Source organism: Eleginops maclovinus, chromosome 20 (assembly GCF_036324505.1).
Source record: "Eleginops maclovinus isolate JMC-PN-2008 ecotype Puerto Natales chromosome 20, JC_Emac_rtc_rv5, whole genome shotgun sequence".
Lineage (NCBI taxonomy): Eukaryota > Metazoa > Chordata > Actinopteri > Perciformes > Eleginopidae > Eleginops > Eleginops maclovinus.
In genome coordinates this window covers 27,887,899-27,905,334 of record NC_086368.1, presented here as the reverse complement: position 1 = coordinate 27,905,334, position 17,436 = coordinate 27,887,899, and the positions used below count along the sequence as shown (strand labels likewise).

Genomic DNA, 17,436 nt, shown 5'->3' with positions numbered 1-17,436 from the left:
CAGTTTTTGCCACATTCCTTGTGGGAACCAATAATTGCACATTTGTGTCACATCGACCAATTTGTGCTGACACCACAATTCACTCTGTGTGTATCAAGACGGAGCGACTAACCCCAGCTGCTGCGTCCAGGAGCGTTAAAAATAAAACTCTCCACGCAGCAGCTGAGAGCACGACAGCACCTTAGCATTTAGGAATCCCATCGTTTGTGCTTAAGTGCAGCTCATTGCCGTTGTTTTACCACGCCTGAACAATTAGACTACAGGGAGGATCATTTGATATCAGCCAATGAGTTCTCCACAAAGGTCAGAAAGAAATGCAAAAGCTAAAGGAGCTCGAAGCTGTATTGATAATTTCATCACAGCGATGTCTGGCCTTGTGTCTTGATCTTTCAACCCTTTCAGATTCCTGTAAAATTATAATTCCAAGAACGATATTCAATAGCCGTTTCCAGGCAACCAAGGCTTGCAGACGGCTGGCTTGTCCTTCTCTCTCGGAGCTGCAGAGAATATGTTTCAGTTTCATAATAGGTTTCACCCGCAATGAAATATTAACGGCGCGCTCCGCTTGGGTTTCCCTCCATATTCTTCACCCTCCTGCAGGCGGGGAAAACTCAGCAACAGCGAGGAGTCATGTCTGATGCAACGGAGACTTGAGACTCTACTGGGAGAGTAACGTTGAATTAAAAAGGAGATTGTACGCTCGTTTTCAGGTTCATATCAGTATGTAGTGTCTCTCCTGGGACATGTCTCCATGCTTTAATGTTCAAAAAGCTCTTTATGTTTCTCATACTGCCTGTGCTGCAACACCTCTTTTCACCCTCTGTCTGAAACCAGAGCCCAGTCTGCTCTGATTGGTTAGCTAGCCGGCTCTCCTGTGATGAGTCAACCGCTTAGAGAAGTTGACAAAAACAAAGAAGTCCAATAGATGCGTTTCAGGCAGGGGGGAGGGGGGAGTGTGTAGGAGAGAAAGTCACACAGGGATTTTTGTCTTTGCAGACTTTGCTTAGAGAATTCCCGCCCCTTAGTATATCACGTTCAATGTGTGGAAGCGCTAGCCAATAGAAGCGCGTGTGTTACATAGTGATGGAAGTAAACAAAGGAGTCAAATGGAGGCGATTCAGGCAGGAACGCAGAGATTTTAGCCTTTGTAGACCGTTCACATGCACCAAAACCTACAGAACACATGAGAGGAAAGGGGAAATCCCAGAAAAACATTATAAGGCCTCTTTAACTGAAGTATAATTGATGTCCAACTAGGTCTCGTTACACCACAGTTTTCAGACCCGCATTTGAAATGGAAGTAATTGCTTTGGGAAAAAGTAAACCAGCTGTCCTTTTTGACCCCAGTGTTTTCTATTTTATATAATGCTGTTAGTGTGTCTGACCCACAGCAGGTAAGGGTTTGTGTTAACTGGAGCATAACTGGAGAGTGCAGAGAGTTATGGAGTGTCCTCTGCCCCCCCCCCCCCCCCCCCCTGAAGCAGAGTGCTGCCATCGTAACATAAGAAGATGCTTGGTTTCCTGTTGTAGTATAAAAACAGTCCCTCTTTTCTCATTTTAAAAACAAAGAGCCTTGTTCAGTATTGCAGAATGTCACGTCAGCTGAGGATTAAAATAATCAAGAGCAGTTTCTGTCTCTGTGGTTTCTATTGGTGCCTTTTATTCCATCACAGCCGGGCATCAATCCAATTACAGGGCTGGAGTTGGCAGATATTGTAAAGCACTTGGAGAGATGTAAGCTCCGGATGACACAGTCTGCACATATATGGCATGAAGTGAAATCCTCAAATAACACGTTGTCACCACCGTAGACCATCCCTTTCCCACACGCAGTAATTAACGTTATACAATGGCTTTTTTTCCCTGAGATCTAGCAGAGAGTACCCTCTAATTGAAATGTCAGAAGACTCAAAGCCTCAGCACCCACTCACTGAACAGTGGTGGTTACTTCCCTTTCTTTTCAAAACCCCATGCCAATTTAGGGTTAGATCATAGGTTACCAGGAGACGTGACCTATGTGTGCTCGCTTGTCTCTCACTGCTACATTTCCCAGGATATAAATACACAATTACAGTAGGGTGTACATGTGTTCTGCCTGTCAGGAATGTTTCCATTAGCAGGAGTGACTCCCAGTTGACTGTAACAGTGTTCGTTATGCAAACTGAATCTGAAATTGATTTTCAAACTGGGTACATCTGCCATGTTGACTAATGGATGTTGATTGTTTAAGAAATCAATGTTTGCTCAGTCCTTTCAGGATGGTGAGTGTACTTTGAACAGTTAAGACACTCAACTGAATTGCTCTAGGGTACCCGTGGTGGTATGTTCCCGGGTCTTTTCCATCCGATAAAAAAATTGGTGTCGGTCTGAGTGTCCTGAAAGCTTCAACGTCCCGGACTAATGGGTGAAATTCCGGTCAAATATTATGTTGTTTGTCTACTGAGCGCGAGAAACTATTGACAGGCCGGCTATATAATGAATAACGTCTTCATAGCATGTAGATTTGCAGGAGATCACAGTTGAGAAGCCTGTGCTGTAATACTGCGCTTCCACTGTAATCAATGAAAGAGTAGGGCGGAAAATGTGCACAAACATGCCTGTCTTCTATTCTTCTTTGACAGAAATCAAATTAAGGTATTGATGGACAGAAAAGGACCATTTCTTCTTGCCATTAGCATCTGGCGGTTCCTTGGTAGCTTACATACCCTAGTAGTCTATAGATGTTTTCTCAGCGCTGTGATTAGTTCAGACACTGATTCCACTATCCAACACAATCCCTAAACAAAAGCCTGTTGTCTTTACTGTCAGACAGGACATTGCCTGGAGAGAACAAACAAATGATAAATACCAGATAACAGAAACCCTCGTCTCTTCGACCATGTAGAAATGTGGTACAAAAAGGTCACTTTGGTAATTGAAGTTCTTAAATCTGAAGTTAAAAGTTCAATTCTCCTCAATATTTGGATGGACTATCATGGATTTTGGTACAGAAACCATGTGCGTCCTATGATGATGTTGAATTTCTACTGTATTTGGGGTCTTCTTGCACCATTAGCATGTCAGACCTGGTGACACGTCTTGTAACAATGGACCTTCTGATGCAAAACACTTATTGCAATGTGCAAACCATCTTCAAGAAACCTCAGTATCAGAGATAGTGTGTAGTAGCCATTTTTGACTTATTAGCAACTGTTAGCATGCTAATATGCTAAAGTAATGAGATGAACTTGGCTTATAGCATTGTCATTTTGAGCATGACTCTCTAGAATCCTATTATTGGTACACTTCCATTTTCGTTCTCACATAATGTAACTTTAGCTTATAGTTCCTTAATTGTAAAAGGTCAAAGCTTATGTGCAGTTACCCAGTGTTCCCTCAGTGTTAAAGTTTAGGTCTTGTGTACACTGACCTATCCTGTCTGAAGCGAGATCGTGCTATTTGAAACTGCCTCTTCCACACTGTGCGCCCAGCGGGACGTTCGAGAGCCAGACACGATCCCCCGCTTGATCTGTCGAACCTGCGCTACAGGCCAAAGCTTTGGAGACTCGAAAAAACTGGCCAGATACAGAATTGATTCTTGGTTTCATGTCTGACTCTTTGAATGTGTCCCATTCATCTATCATCAATAGCACAGCGCGCCTTTGAACAGAGGGGACTTTTAAAGGGCAGTCGGACGGCTCTTGAGTGATTTGCTGAGCTTTTTCATAACTAGAATGTTACTGACAGAGTGTGAGACGATGCAGGAAATATACATATATATCCAAGCAGTATTTTCCCTACCCTTTCAAATGCTGACCCAGTAAAGTAGACATCCAGGTCAACACTTCAACCAAGTTACATAAACGTATAGCTTCTGGTAGTCTACGTTTAAAGAGAGTTCCTTTAATTATTCCTGGCAACTACTTCCGAACCCCCCCACCTCCCCCCATCCTCCAGGCGTCCCGGGCTTCACATCCTCGAGCTCGGCCAGTGAGTGGAAGAAGCGAGGGATTAGGACACACCTCAGTGGGCAGTAGCAGGCCGCTGCCCGACCCGTGGCGCCTGACTCATCCCATTCTCCTCCACTTTTTCACGGGCTGACATTCCCATCAGCACCTGCTCTCACGGGCAGCTCATCGCTTTGACATGCTGGTGAGTTTCTCCGACAAAACGAGGAACTTTTACCTCTGACCGAGCAGAGAGGGGGAGTGCAAGTGGAATGCAAATAGTTGCGGGAGGTTGTGACTAAAGGCCCGTTAGGACTGTTTGGCAAAATAGAAACAGGCTGACTCACTCACTGAAGATATTTGGGTTTTGTTGTTGCATATAATCCATAGAACCTAAACTGACCGTGAAGAAGACAGTTAGGGTTAGGGGATTTCTTGTCAAATGGAAATGGCTGCAGTAGGCTTTGACTTGAAGCCCGTTAGGATTGTTTGGCATTATAGAAACAGGCTGACTCACTCTAGCATTCAAGATATCTGGGTTTGTTTTTCTACATATATTCCAAAGAACCTCAACTGTAAAAGACAGTTGGGGTTAGGGGAGTACTTGTGAAGCGCAAATTGCTGCAGTAGGCTGTACCTTGAACCCGCTTGGCAAATTAAAACGGGCTAACTCGACTCTAGTGTTACAGATATTTGGGTTTTCTACTTATAAATCCAAGTAACACATACTGACCATGTAGAAAACAGGTTAGGGTTAGGGGAGTTCCTGTCAAATGGAAATGGCTGCAGTAGGCTTTGACCAGAAGCCCGTTAGGACTGTTTGGCAAAATAGAAATGGGTTTACTCACTCTAGCTTTCAAGATATTTGGGTTTTGTCTCTACATACTGTATAATCCAAAGAACCTAGAATGACTGTGAAAAAGACTGTTGGGGTGAGTGGAGTACTTGTAACACACATTGCTGCAGGAGGCTGTAACTAAAAGCTTGTCAGCATTGTTTGGCAAAATAGAAACGTGCTGAGTCGCTCTAGCTTTCAAGATATTTGGGTTTCTACTTATAAATCCAAAGAACATATAGTAGTTATAGAAGAAGTAGAATATACGTAGTCCTTGTCAAATGGAAATTGCTGCAGTAGGCTTTGACTAGAAGCCTGTCAGCATTGTTTGGCAAAATAGAAACAGGCTGATTCGATCTAGTAATTCACTCTCACTGTTCAAGATATTTGGGTTTTGTCTCTACATATAGAACCTAGACTGAGCACTTAGAAGACGGTTAGGGTTGGTGCGTCTTCGTGGCTTTAAGAGAGATGCTGCATCAGATTCAGTACACCCTGTGAACTGAGGCAAATGCTATTGACCTAAAAAATATTTTCCGCTGCAGACCACACATCCTACTATAGCTCTGCTCCATTTAGCACATCGACTCCCCTCAGCGCCCGGTATACTGCCAAGTCCATGCTCCTGTTTTATAAGCCCTCAGTGGTCCCAGTTTTAGATGGGTTCTCTATAGGTGCCATGTGCCCAGTCATTACTGTCAGGGCTGTGGACAATATGCTGCGGGTTTTAAAACGTTTTCCATCATTATGTCTTTGTTATGAGCCCAAATGGAGTCCTTAAATATTGATTCTCTGCGTATACTCTGGCTGAGCTGATATTGATATTTCCTGGAAATATTTACCACCAAAAAATTTGAGTCATCAGACATATCGATCTTAAGTTCTCAGAGAAACTCATTTTTAACTTGGCTTGTGTTTGTTGTTGCCGTTTGATTGGGCACAGAGATTTTGACTTTGAAATTCAAATATTAATCGTTTTTCACTTCTTTATTCCGGTCAATTTGGAGGACTAGGCAGATCATTTTTCTCCCAGTTGAAAACCTTCTGAACAATGAACCATGATGTCGTGCTACTTCAAGAAGTCATTGAAATACCCCTAGTGGCAGAACATGATATATGGTGCCTTAAATGGTTACGGCTGATTTGATGGTTAAGAGTTTTGTCTAACTTAAAGTATACCTGAAAGTTTCCCTTTGAAATGAAGCAAATGTTATCAGTGATGGTGATTTTGTTCACTGTTCTTTTCCAGCAATAGGGTTGATGCCCATAACAAATGGAAGCTCTGAATAGAAATACTTGTAAAACTGTTGAGAAGTTGTCAGAAAACAGAATTTCTTGTTCTGGTTTAAATAATTATGCTTAGTTATCCAGCGTAGGGAAAGTCATAGATGGTAAAATCCCTGTCACGATTATTCTAACTCCACGTAGGAAGAGCAAATTACAGGGGGACAGGTCGTACTTTAGGGATCATTTTGACAATTTAAAGATGATGCGTTCCGTCCACCACAATAAATCTGAGGTTTAAGGGGGCGTCCTGCTCCAAAAAAAGACACTGTGTTCCTAGTAAGTGTTATGTCTCTTACCCGGTCAGCACCGTAAGCTCCTGCGATGGTCAGAACTGAGTCAAATCAGAGTCTCATCCCAACAGTAGGGGTGTGAAAACATTGTGGTCTGACCCTTTCTGTTTTTGATTAGAAGTGGATTTTCATTAAGAGCTTCTACCTTTTCTCAAGTGAGTCGTGACTGGTTCTCTTTATTTAACCTGTTTATTCAGGGATGGGTTGTTCTTTTGTGCTCATACTGTGTTCAACACTACGTCAGTGGATCTAAACGTGGTTCCACCTGCAAGCTTTTCATTTTTTTTGGTCCACTATGAATGTTCTAAACTGTATTTGTTGAGAAGAAGTTTTGATGGCTTTGTATAATGATTAATTTACTCCAAATATCATGAGAGAAAATGCACTTTATCGACAATATGTTCTCTCGCAGCTTCTTTAATTTGAAGAATTCTGTTGTTGAAAATACTTACTTTAGATGATATAGAAATGGATGAGATTGGCTAAGCTAGTTAGCTTTGGGAATAGTTTGGCTTTAAGTCAGGACGTTTCTCTTTGTTGCAGATATCTTTCAATCTTTTTGATCTTTTTTGTTTTCTTATATTTCTTGCTTTCATGTTGATTTTTGCACCAATACAAAAAAGCAAATGCTGTCAATATGAAAGCCTAGTAATAAAATAGGATTATGTTTCCTGTTAAACTAATATTAAATTCACTGATAACTCTGATTTAGATCTTGTCTCACTGAGTGGTTCACGATTTTACCTGCTCATATTTTCCTCGTTTAGGGTCTTACTTAGAGTTTCTTCTAGTTCCTCTTGTTGGATGTTTGAATCATTTATGTTTCTCTTTGCTCATTAAAAAATATCAGATTTTACGGGTTAAGCACGTGAGCATGATGTGTGACATCACAACTAGGAGCCAGTCCTCGTTCGATTCACAACTTACCCCAGTGTGATGTAGAAAACTTGGAACCACAAGTGTGCATCTGCTGAGAAAAACCTTTCAGTGAAGAAGGGCATATTTTCTTTCGAACGCAGGGATTTTGGCCTTTGTAGACCATTTACATGCACCAAAATCTATATAACTATGGAATGCCGTTCAAGCCCAAATTAAAAAAATACATAAATAATTAATTAAAATACAGATATAAATAAATATGGTTTTGAAATCAATTCTGAAATAAGTAAATGAGGCAATAAATATATATAAATGTACATTTAAATACACATTTATGTATTTAATTCAGGGGACATTTATTTCATACTTAAAAGACACAACAAGAGTAACAGGAAAGGGATGTTTTGTTTTATATTAAATAATAAATCCAGATAAAATGATCAAATTAAGCTCAATTTATATTATCCTGTGAGGAAATATGAGGGTTGTTTCCCTTTGGAATCCGGTGCTGTTTTGACAGCTGTGTGGCATATTGAGTGTCAGTGGGTGTGTGGTCGGGGGTGGGGTGGAGAATCTACAACTTCAGCTTATCTTGAAAATCCAAATCCAAATATCAGCAGCCAGTTTGTTTTCCTATCTTCACATCACATGCATTCGTACTCCCATTGAGTCATCATGTAAGTCATCGAGGGAAAACACCAAACGTTTGCGGTTGAGGCGATCACGTATGTGGGTGTTTTTCTCTTATTATCTCCCAGTATGTTCAGCTTTTTCTCTGTTGTTCAAGTAAAGGAAGTTTTGAAAGGACATGACATAACAGCAGACACGATCGATTGCAGTGTACACACCAGCCGCTCAATATCAAGGCTATCCCGCTGATTATCTGCTCATTATCTTATCCTGATTTATCTGGTTTCCAATAACAGATATTGTATTTGCCTTGTATTTGCTTTGTCTGATACCATCCTCGGTTTACTACAGGGTTACATAATGCACTGTATGTGCGATACATCGAATAATAGAATATGGAAAGGGTGGTTAAGATAGCTTTAATCCGAATTAGATTAGATTATTCCTCCCATTGAGGGGAAATTAAGAGGCCCTATTGTGCTTTTGGGGTTTTTCCTTTCCTGTAGTGTGCGGGAACATATTGACATCACTTTTTAACAGTCGCTCATCTATTGGCTAGCCCTCCAACACATTGTACGTGATAGGCTAAGGGGCGGGACATCTCTAAGCTGTTGACCAATCACAACATAACCGGCCAGCTAACCTAGCAGACTGGGCTCTGGTTTCAGACAGAGGGTGAATGTTGCAGCACAGGCAGCATGAGAAAAATAAAGGAGCTTTATGAACATTAAAGCATGGAGACATGTCCCAGGAGAGACACTACATACTGATATGAACCTGGAAATGAGCAGAATATCTTCATGTATATATATATATATATATATGGCAAAAGGTAATTATTAGATTTAACATATTAAATAAAGCAAGCACACATTCTTAAAATAGAAATCCAAGTGCGTATTCAAGTTTTAAAGAAAAGTAAGAGCAGCATCATCAAGGCACGTTGTGTGTGTGTGTGTGTGTGTGTGTGTGTGTGTGTGTGTGTGTGTGTGTGTGTGTGTGTGTGTGTGTGTGTGTGTGTGTGTGTGTGTGTGTGTGTGTGTGTGTGTGTGTGTGTGTGTGTGAGCGTGTGAGCGCGCGCGCACAGGGATCTCCCTCTCAGTCCCTCCCCTTCGCATGAGTTTTGTGCATGGTGGTGGTAAAAGCAGGCTGGCGGTTCTCCCTGAGCCACTCCACTCCGCGCAGCACAGCATCCTCCACACTCCACCGGGACTACAGCACACACTCCTCTTTATCTCAACTCCGCAGCCGAGGGAACCTCTTCCTCTTGTCTTCAGCAAACTGGCTCTGCGGCGCGATATTAAACGCGCAACCGGACTTTTCTTTCCCGATGTGGAGCTTTAAATGTTACACTAGCAGAACTGGATTGGACTCCAGGTGGGACGCGGTTTCTGCGCTTTGGATGTGCGGGACTTGGCGCTCTGGACAGCGACCCAAGTTCCCGAAGTGCTAGTTGTAGAAGAAGTGGGGAGAGACTTTGTTCCACGAGTGGGGGTGTTGGATACGGGAGGTCCAGGGGAGAGATGGTCCAGAACGTAATTCTGGTGTTCTTCCGCAGGAGACTGAGCCAGAGGCCGGCGGTGGAGGAGCTGGAGAGCCGGAACATCTTAAAACGTAAGAGATGGAGCTTCATGTGTCATTATCCGACCATTACTATAAGTATGATGTTGTTCTTTGACAGCACAATTGTCGGTTTGTATACACGCCTCGTAATGGGACGTCTTGTGTGTGTTTATTTATTGTATTTAAATATGTGTGTTTTTGAACGTCCAAAATATATGCTTTTATTTTGAAAACCTGTGCGTGGTTCCACTTGATGTTGACGTGTCTCCGTGTTAAGAAAAAACACGCTTTAATATCCATTACTGACTATTGTAAAAATAGATATCCACTGCTTTTGTTCAAGACGTTTTAATGAAAGAATAAAAAGCAACATAAGAGGAACCTAGAGAACTTATTTTATTCATAGCTAAAAAAAAAACTATATGTATTTCGAGTTATCCAGAATAGTAATAAGGTTTTATAACCTTTCCCTTGCCATGAGCTGTCGTAGGGAGACATTTAGAAATCCATATCAGGCTTACATTTGGGAATGAATTAGGAACAATCAGCAGATTAATTATTTTCTTATTTGGAAGAAAAATGTTCAACAAATCCTTTTTTGATCCAAAAAAGGATTTATTTTTAACCACATTCATTGTCCTCTATACTGTTTTCATGGAAACTTGGTAGGTAGTAGCCTAGAGTGTTATGTTCTTTTAAAAATGTTCAATTAATCAAAACAAAGAAATGTCCTTGACTCAGCATGATGTCTTCAAATGATGACCAAAAGTCCAACTACTGAAAAATAAGAACTTTTTATTGATATACAACAAAGAAAACCCCTTAAATATTCTCTTATAGGAGCTGAAATTAAAGACTACTTAAAATAAGTTCACTATTTCCAGTTTTTCAGTTTGAAAAACGACAGAAGTGATCAAATATGACTAATCGACTAATGTTTTCAGCTCTTAACTCCTGATATCTTCCTCATTGGGATTTAAACTCCTACTGAAATCCTTGAAAGGACTTCATTTTCTATTCTGAGCGATGTCACTGTTTTATTCAGGAGTATGGCTCCACTTGTGTCGGGAGGTGTCAGATCGTAACACTTCTACGATCCGTCCTGATACAGAACCACTATGAAACAGCCGTGTGAGGAATGAAGTCGTACTTGTGGAGAGCGGGACCACCTGTGAGCTCAGCTGTCCGTCTCTCACTGAGCCGTCTCTGCACAGCGACATGTGTTCCGGCTGAACTGACTCTTAGCAGTCAGGACAGTGACACATGCAGTGACTCAGAATCACCTAAAAATCTGCACAATAAGCTAACAAACAAGATCAAACTTTTTTTCCAGGAATCAAAACAAAAGAACAGAGAAGTGAAGTGGCCTCTAGTGATCTCTCTGCTGTATCTAATTTAGATAACTCCTATAGAGTTGTGCAGCGATTACATATTTGTAGGCCGACTCCGGACTTAGCATCGTAAGGGCTCCATCGACTAAAAGCCAATAGGATTTTTCCATTGGATTTCAGAAAATAAACTCTGTGGTAAACGAAAGTCTGTGATGTTTACATGTTGTCTCCAGCACAATAATCTCCACGTAATTGAAATCTCCAGAAGTAAGAAGCTACAAACGAACCACAGCACGGTCACATGACTTTACGGCACCACCGCTAAGCTAAAGGTGGCTAACGTTCAGCGTGGTGACGTTTAATCTCTGGACGTTCACCAGTTCAACAACAAAGCTTTAAAAATCTTATATTTGTTTTAACCGCAGACCTTATTTCAGGCAACAAACAAAAACCATGTTGACTTTAAGACCAGTGAACCAGAAGTTGTAAGGAGCGAACTCATTCCCGTCTTCAAGGACTCATTCCCGCACCTCTCTATTGGAGTGTCCTCAGCTCTTCTGTACACTGAGTATTGATGCTAGGAGTCACACACATTATCTTAATCAGCTGTCCAGTCTCATGGAATAACCAGGGAGAGTGTATTTATTTAATCAACACATTCCTTCCTGACTTTTGGTTATAATATATGTCTTTTTTTCTGCATCAACAGAAAGAAATGACCAGACAGAACAGGAGGAGAGGAGGGAAATCAAACAGCGGCTCAACAGAAAGGTAAGTAGCTGAACCATCATAGAGTTTATTGAGTTTAATCTCACATTTAAGGCAACAAAGCAGCACTTAAAGGGACTGTCACACGTCAAAACACACACTTAATACCCAAGCTGCTGCTGCTTATATCTTTGTAAGGCTGAGCAATATGAAGGAAATCGTGTGTCTCAATACCATTGACCCATTATCTTGATATAGATATTTTGATAATATTGTAGACCTGACATTTGATGCTTCCACAAAATATTAACACAATCAGAATTGTTTTAATATCAAATTCAATCAATGTCTATTTACTGTTTATAGCCCAATATGACAAATTAGACACAGAAATGATTGTCTGAGGGGGCTTTATAATTAACCTAACCCTAATTCCAACTCAGTTGTAATAAAAAAGTTCAAAGTCTTTGATTATGGGTTGGTCAATAAAACAAATCTACAAAAAGTCTAAATACCTGAAGATATTTACATTACAATGATATTGCCCAGCCCGATCTCTTTTGTGCCTTGATAAACTGATGTAATCTGACATTTTCCTTTGTTTTCCAGCTGAACCAGAGACCGACTGTAGACGAGCTGCGGGACAGAAAGATCCTGATCCGATTCAGTGACTATGTGGAAGTGGCCAAAGCTCAGGACTACGACAGGCGGGCCGACAAACCCTGGACCCGCCTGTCCGCTTCTGACAAGGTGAAAAAGCCTTTTATATGTTAAAAGTAGTACAAAATGTATATCCAGTGTCCATTTACTGACTTTTTTGAGCAGTAAACCTGTGTCAGCCTCTCTGCAGGTCTTAAAAACTGTCATTATGCAGCTTTTTTGAACAGTGGGCTTCACAGTGCCACCTAGTGTGAGGCGGAGGTACTGCCAAAAAAGGGACATTCAAAACACGTTTAAAAAGCTGGTTGTTTTCTAATCTAAATGTGCTCAGGACCTTGCATAAATATATAAATATCCATGATTATGAAACAAGGAGTACATTGCATTCAAAGTGTTATTAAAAAGGTCTTAAAACCTCACGCAGAACCCTTATGAAACCTCCAACAGCATATTCTGTTTGCCGTTAAACCCAGTAAAGCTCATATAATTTGCACATAAACACAGATGCTTCTCTATTCCCATGTGAGCTTCACCACCTGAGTGATGGCCTGTCTGTTTGAAGGGAAACACCTGTGCTCAGTTTTGTAAAGTAACTAAAGTACATTTCTGTGCTTTTACTTGAGTATTTCCATTTAATGTTACTTTATACTTCTAAACCTCACAATTTTAGGGGAAAATATTGGACTTTTTTCTCTGCTACATTTATTAAACACTCTTTTTTACATATAAAATACCTGATATGCTTATATGACATGATGCAGCACTTTACTACCTTTGTAGGAGGTTGCACAATCAGAGCAGACCGGGCTCTGGTTTCAGACAGAGGGTGAAAAGAGGTGCTGCAGCACAGGCAGTATGAGAAAAATAAAGAGCTTTTTGAACATTAAAGCATGGAGACAAGTCCCAGGAGAGACATACTGATATGAACCTGAAAATGAGCATGATATGTCCTCTTTAAGACCATAGTATTCTTCTTATACTTTAATAAAGGATCTTCTTCCAGCTCTGCTCACGCTTCATGTCGCTTTTGTTCTGCAGGCGGCGATACGGAAGAGCTGAACGAGTTCAAGAGTACCGAGATGGAAGTCCACACTTCGAGCAAGCATCTGACGAGGTGGGTTATTGCTCCCCTCTTCTTCTCTTCTCTGGCTTTACTGTTAGTGGATGATGTGTAAAAAAGGGTCGCTGTGACTTTGTGAAATGACACAAAGGTGCATTTTACAACAGTCTCACATCAATGAGTGCAGAGTAGGGCTTAAATTTAGCTTCCACCAGGCCCCTCGTGACCAGAGTTGCACCACCTCTCAACGATAATGAATGTCCGGTTATATATAGCTTGCGTTTGCTTTCGTCAAAAGAGTCACTAGCTAAAACAGAAAAACCTGAATTAGCCTCGGTTGGGCTTACGCAAGACCCTTTTTCGACTTCAGGCCATTGGCTTCTCTGGTCGCCGGGCTAAAAATAGACTTTTGATTGATGAAGCCTTAGTGCGTGAATATTTCATCCTCACACTCTTTTTTTTTTTGTTGCAGGTTCCACCGGCCATAGCAAGGTTTCTTCTGTGAAGAGTTGCTGATGTGTGGTTCTGTCCGTGGAGACCTTTGCACGCAGTCTTCCAGCGCCCCGGCCCGCAGTTAGTGGGCATTCCTGGGATTCGTTTCCAGCCAACCTTGGAGGCTATGTCTCTAGAAACGGAGCTGCCGGTACACCGAGACTTCTGCTCAGAGGAGAACTTCCTGATCCCGTCCTCCAGCTTGTCGGAGGAGCGAGGCGTGCGCCGTAGACAAGCAGAGACTTCTTTTTGTAAACTTTTGAAAGACATTCTTTTTTTGATGCCACGCAGAGGGGGGGGTTGTGCATGTGACCGAGTCGACTCCCAGTCCCGCTCCAGTTTCAGTAGTCACAACCGCGAGATGTGTGTGAGTCCCACTGATTCAGACGGTGATGCGTTTCATATCAACGGTGTAAACAGAAACCTTGTCTGTGTGAAAGACAAAACTCCCTTTGTAAGCACTATTTATTGTCTGCACAATACAGGTTTTCAATTTCTATCAAACTCTCTGTCTGGTGTGGTGAATATTTGTGGGATTTTGGTGGGTTTAGGGTTACATTTTAAAAGTGATGTACGGTTGAAACTGCCTTTATGCATCAAAAAGCTGAACATTGTTAAAACTACAGTCATTATATTATCCATACATCTTATACCTTACCTGCTTGATACATTGCCTTTAGATACCCTGTCTGCTTTACAGCTCTTTACCTAGTCCGGTGCTGTGTGCACATTAAAATCATGACAGGGTAAAAGGTCATTTACCAAAAACATCCCATCAGAAAGCAGCAAAACTTCTTGGCATGTAGGCTACTTTTTGAAGGAGCGTTTACCCTTTAGGAAAACCCTGCAGAAAAGAAACCGCACCCAGAAATAATCATCAATGAAGGGATTCGGATAAGCGAGGACCCCAGGACAAAAATCAGCAAAGGCACAAAGTCCTTTCCTTACTGATTGTCATGTATTCGATATACAAAGGACAAATGGATGGTAATCAGCATGAGAAAATACGAGTTTTAATAATCATCTGCATACAGTGATCAATTAGACCTGGATAGATAAGATCTGTGAAGCGCTTTCCACTCTATAACCAGAAGCACAATGTTTGTGAGCCTTCATTCTGGTATCCAGAGAAACTACTGACCCACAAACTGTGAAATAAGATGACAGTTCTGGGTTGTTGTTTTTTTCTGAAAACATGCAATTCAACAAACCATTCAGATTTGGAGCACTTTCTATGTCACATAAAGGCTTTTTAGCATATACTGTACCCTCTCTATTTGAGTATCTCCCCCAACGTCTTGAAAACTACTGTTGCAAAGGTGTGTCGTATTTTTCTTGGCAGCCAATCAGAGCAGACTGGGATTTTGAGTGGCTTAAAAAACAGCATTAGGTATATTCAGACATACAATACGAGACGAATAAAGTGTTTTATGAACATTAAAGCGTGTACAAATATTCAAGTAGGACCCTGATATACAAGTATGAACCTGGAAATGAACATAATATGTCCTTATAATGGGTGATAATTGCTGAGAACACATCATGAAAAGTGGTAATCCTATCATATTTCCTTCTTTACGAGGCAATGAACACTAGTGTGGTGATGACTTTGTTGCATGATATTAAGCTGCAATTAATTTAGTGACCTACTCTCTGGAAAATGAAGACAGTCATCATTTGTAGAGCATTAAGTAGGTAAGTTAGGTTAAATCCACTCATGGAAAATAAACTGAACCTGGCTCAAATAGTCCAATTTGGGGCAAGAACTAAAAAGATTCTGTAGAGGAAGAAGAATTAGGAACAATCATTGGATATGAATCATTGTCATGTGATTGTAGGCCATTTAAAAGCCTATTTCTAAACCTTTACCTGATATTAAATAAAGAAATAAAAAGGACTAACAACCCTGGCATAGCGACCTCTCTCACGTTCAGATTTGGCAGATTTTAACTTTGTTTTCTGACATCAACATGTGAGTCACTGGGTCCATGGAGGACCAGATGGCAGCTCCAGTTAAACTGACGCTGTGGCCCAGGACCGCTCGCTGGCAGGAGTAAAAAAGACGAGTAGCTACTGGTCCAGAGCGATGGCGGATCATCGTCAGGTTCTGAGCGGCCTGAAGACCTGTGGAGCAGCGTGGGAGGAACCAGGGAGGCTCCTGATGGCGGGAGGGGGATATCCTGACTTCCGGGTGTCCCTGAGCTGGTGAGGGCCAACGGTAAACACACACACACACACGGTTAACATATGTTCAGGTGTTTTTTACCAACTGTACGCGTGATGGCCTTCTGTTTCAAAATTACTCATTGGATTAAAAATTGCGTCACATTTTGGACCGTTTTGGTTTTTTTCCGTTTACAGTATTTGTATTTTGGGTGCGTGATGTAAGCTTGCATGGGTTTGATTTAGAAGAGAAGGTGGTCATTATTATAATGTCACGCCCTCTCAGAATACAGTAAACAGGAAGAAATGTTAGAAATATTGATCTTGAGGCAATCTTAACATGTTTTAAGACCTTTTAAAAACCAAATTCATTGCATTTACTGGATGAAACATAACATAATGGACGATATTGCAAATATATTTCTATTTTTCTTATCACTTTTTTCCCAGCACTTCTCAGCAGTATGTTAATATAACTCCTAAGGATATCATCAATTAAATTAATGTGACCTGGACCAAGAGTGGTATGACAAAGGAACGGAAATAATACCAATGAAAAATGGTGCTATAATAATAACAGTAACATTTTTGGGGGGTTTCCTTTCCTGTAGTGTGCATTTAAATGGTCTGTGACATCACTATGTAACACTCCTTCTTCGGTTTGCTAGCGCTGCCACACATTGTACGTGATAGGCTAAGGGGGCGGGACATCTCTAAGTGGATGACCAATCACAACAGAGCCGGCCAGCTAACCAATCAGAGCAGACTGGGCTCTGGTTTCAGACAGAGGGTGAAAACAGGAGCTGCAGCACAGGCAGTATGAGAAACATAAAGAGCTTTTGAACATTAGAGCATGGAGACATGTCCCAGGAGAGACACTACATACAAATATGAAGCTGAAAATGAGAATTGTATGTCCTCTTTAAACATGTAGCTTGTGATCATAATAATGATGCATCATTTTTAATATTTCCATCCCAGCCAGTCCCCCGAGCAAACGCCAGCCTCAGCATCATGTGGGCTCTTAATATGGAGGCCTCTTATGTAACTACCGGCCAGTAGCTGTAGATGACAGCCCCAGGCCTGAGGATGGGTGTGTGCCCCAGCAACACACTGACATGACAGCCATCTCCGCTAGTGAAGAACATCCTCACAAACGAGATCCGTGCCAGAGCGATGACACACAGTCAGACCGGGACAAAGACGGGATGTTTGTCTATTGTCACAGGTTCAGCACAAACAACAGACAAAGGAGGCCTCTCAGCACTGAGGACAGTTCTGGTTGTGGCTGTGAGCAGCTGAGGGAGCGACATGTAACTGGATTATGTAGTTTAATAAAGAGGTAACTGTATTCCCTTACAGAGACAGAATCATATTATTGTTATATTTCTAAATTGGGGATTACAAGCAGGATTACAATGTAATTTAACAGCATATAGTGTTTGTTGTAAACGGATCAGATTGTATGTATTCTCTGTAAACTGTTCTGTTCTGTAGGCTAATACTCTAAGTGTGAATGTATACGCCTACTGCCTGAATCTGGTTTATGGTTTCCAGTCTGAGCAAAGATGTGGACTCCACTCATTGTGACTCAAATCCAGTCACTGTAGGA

At 41.4% G+C, this 17,436-nt stretch overlaps 1 protein-coding gene across 1 annotated transcript in view; it reads left to right on the top strand.

The window, feature by feature from the left end:
- Positions 1-14,659, top strand: part of phactr3b (phosphatase and actin regulator 3b) — a 46,785-nt gene extending 32,126 nt beyond the window's left edge. Inside the window, exons 9-13 of the mRNA XM_063909925.1 lie at positions 9,406-9,461; positions 11,451-11,512; positions 12,059-12,199; positions 13,148-13,223; positions 13,642-14,659. Of these exons, the coding sequence (XP_063765995.1) occupies positions 9,406-9,461; positions 11,451-11,512; positions 12,059-12,199; positions 13,148-13,168 (280 nt within the window). The 3' untranslated portion in view covers positions 13,169-13,223; positions 13,642-14,659. The remainder of the gene's footprint in view (positions 1-9,405; positions 9,462-11,450; positions 11,513-12,058; positions 12,200-13,147; positions 13,224-13,641) is intronic.
- The last annotated feature ends 2,777 nt before the right edge of the window (positions 14,660-17,436 follow it).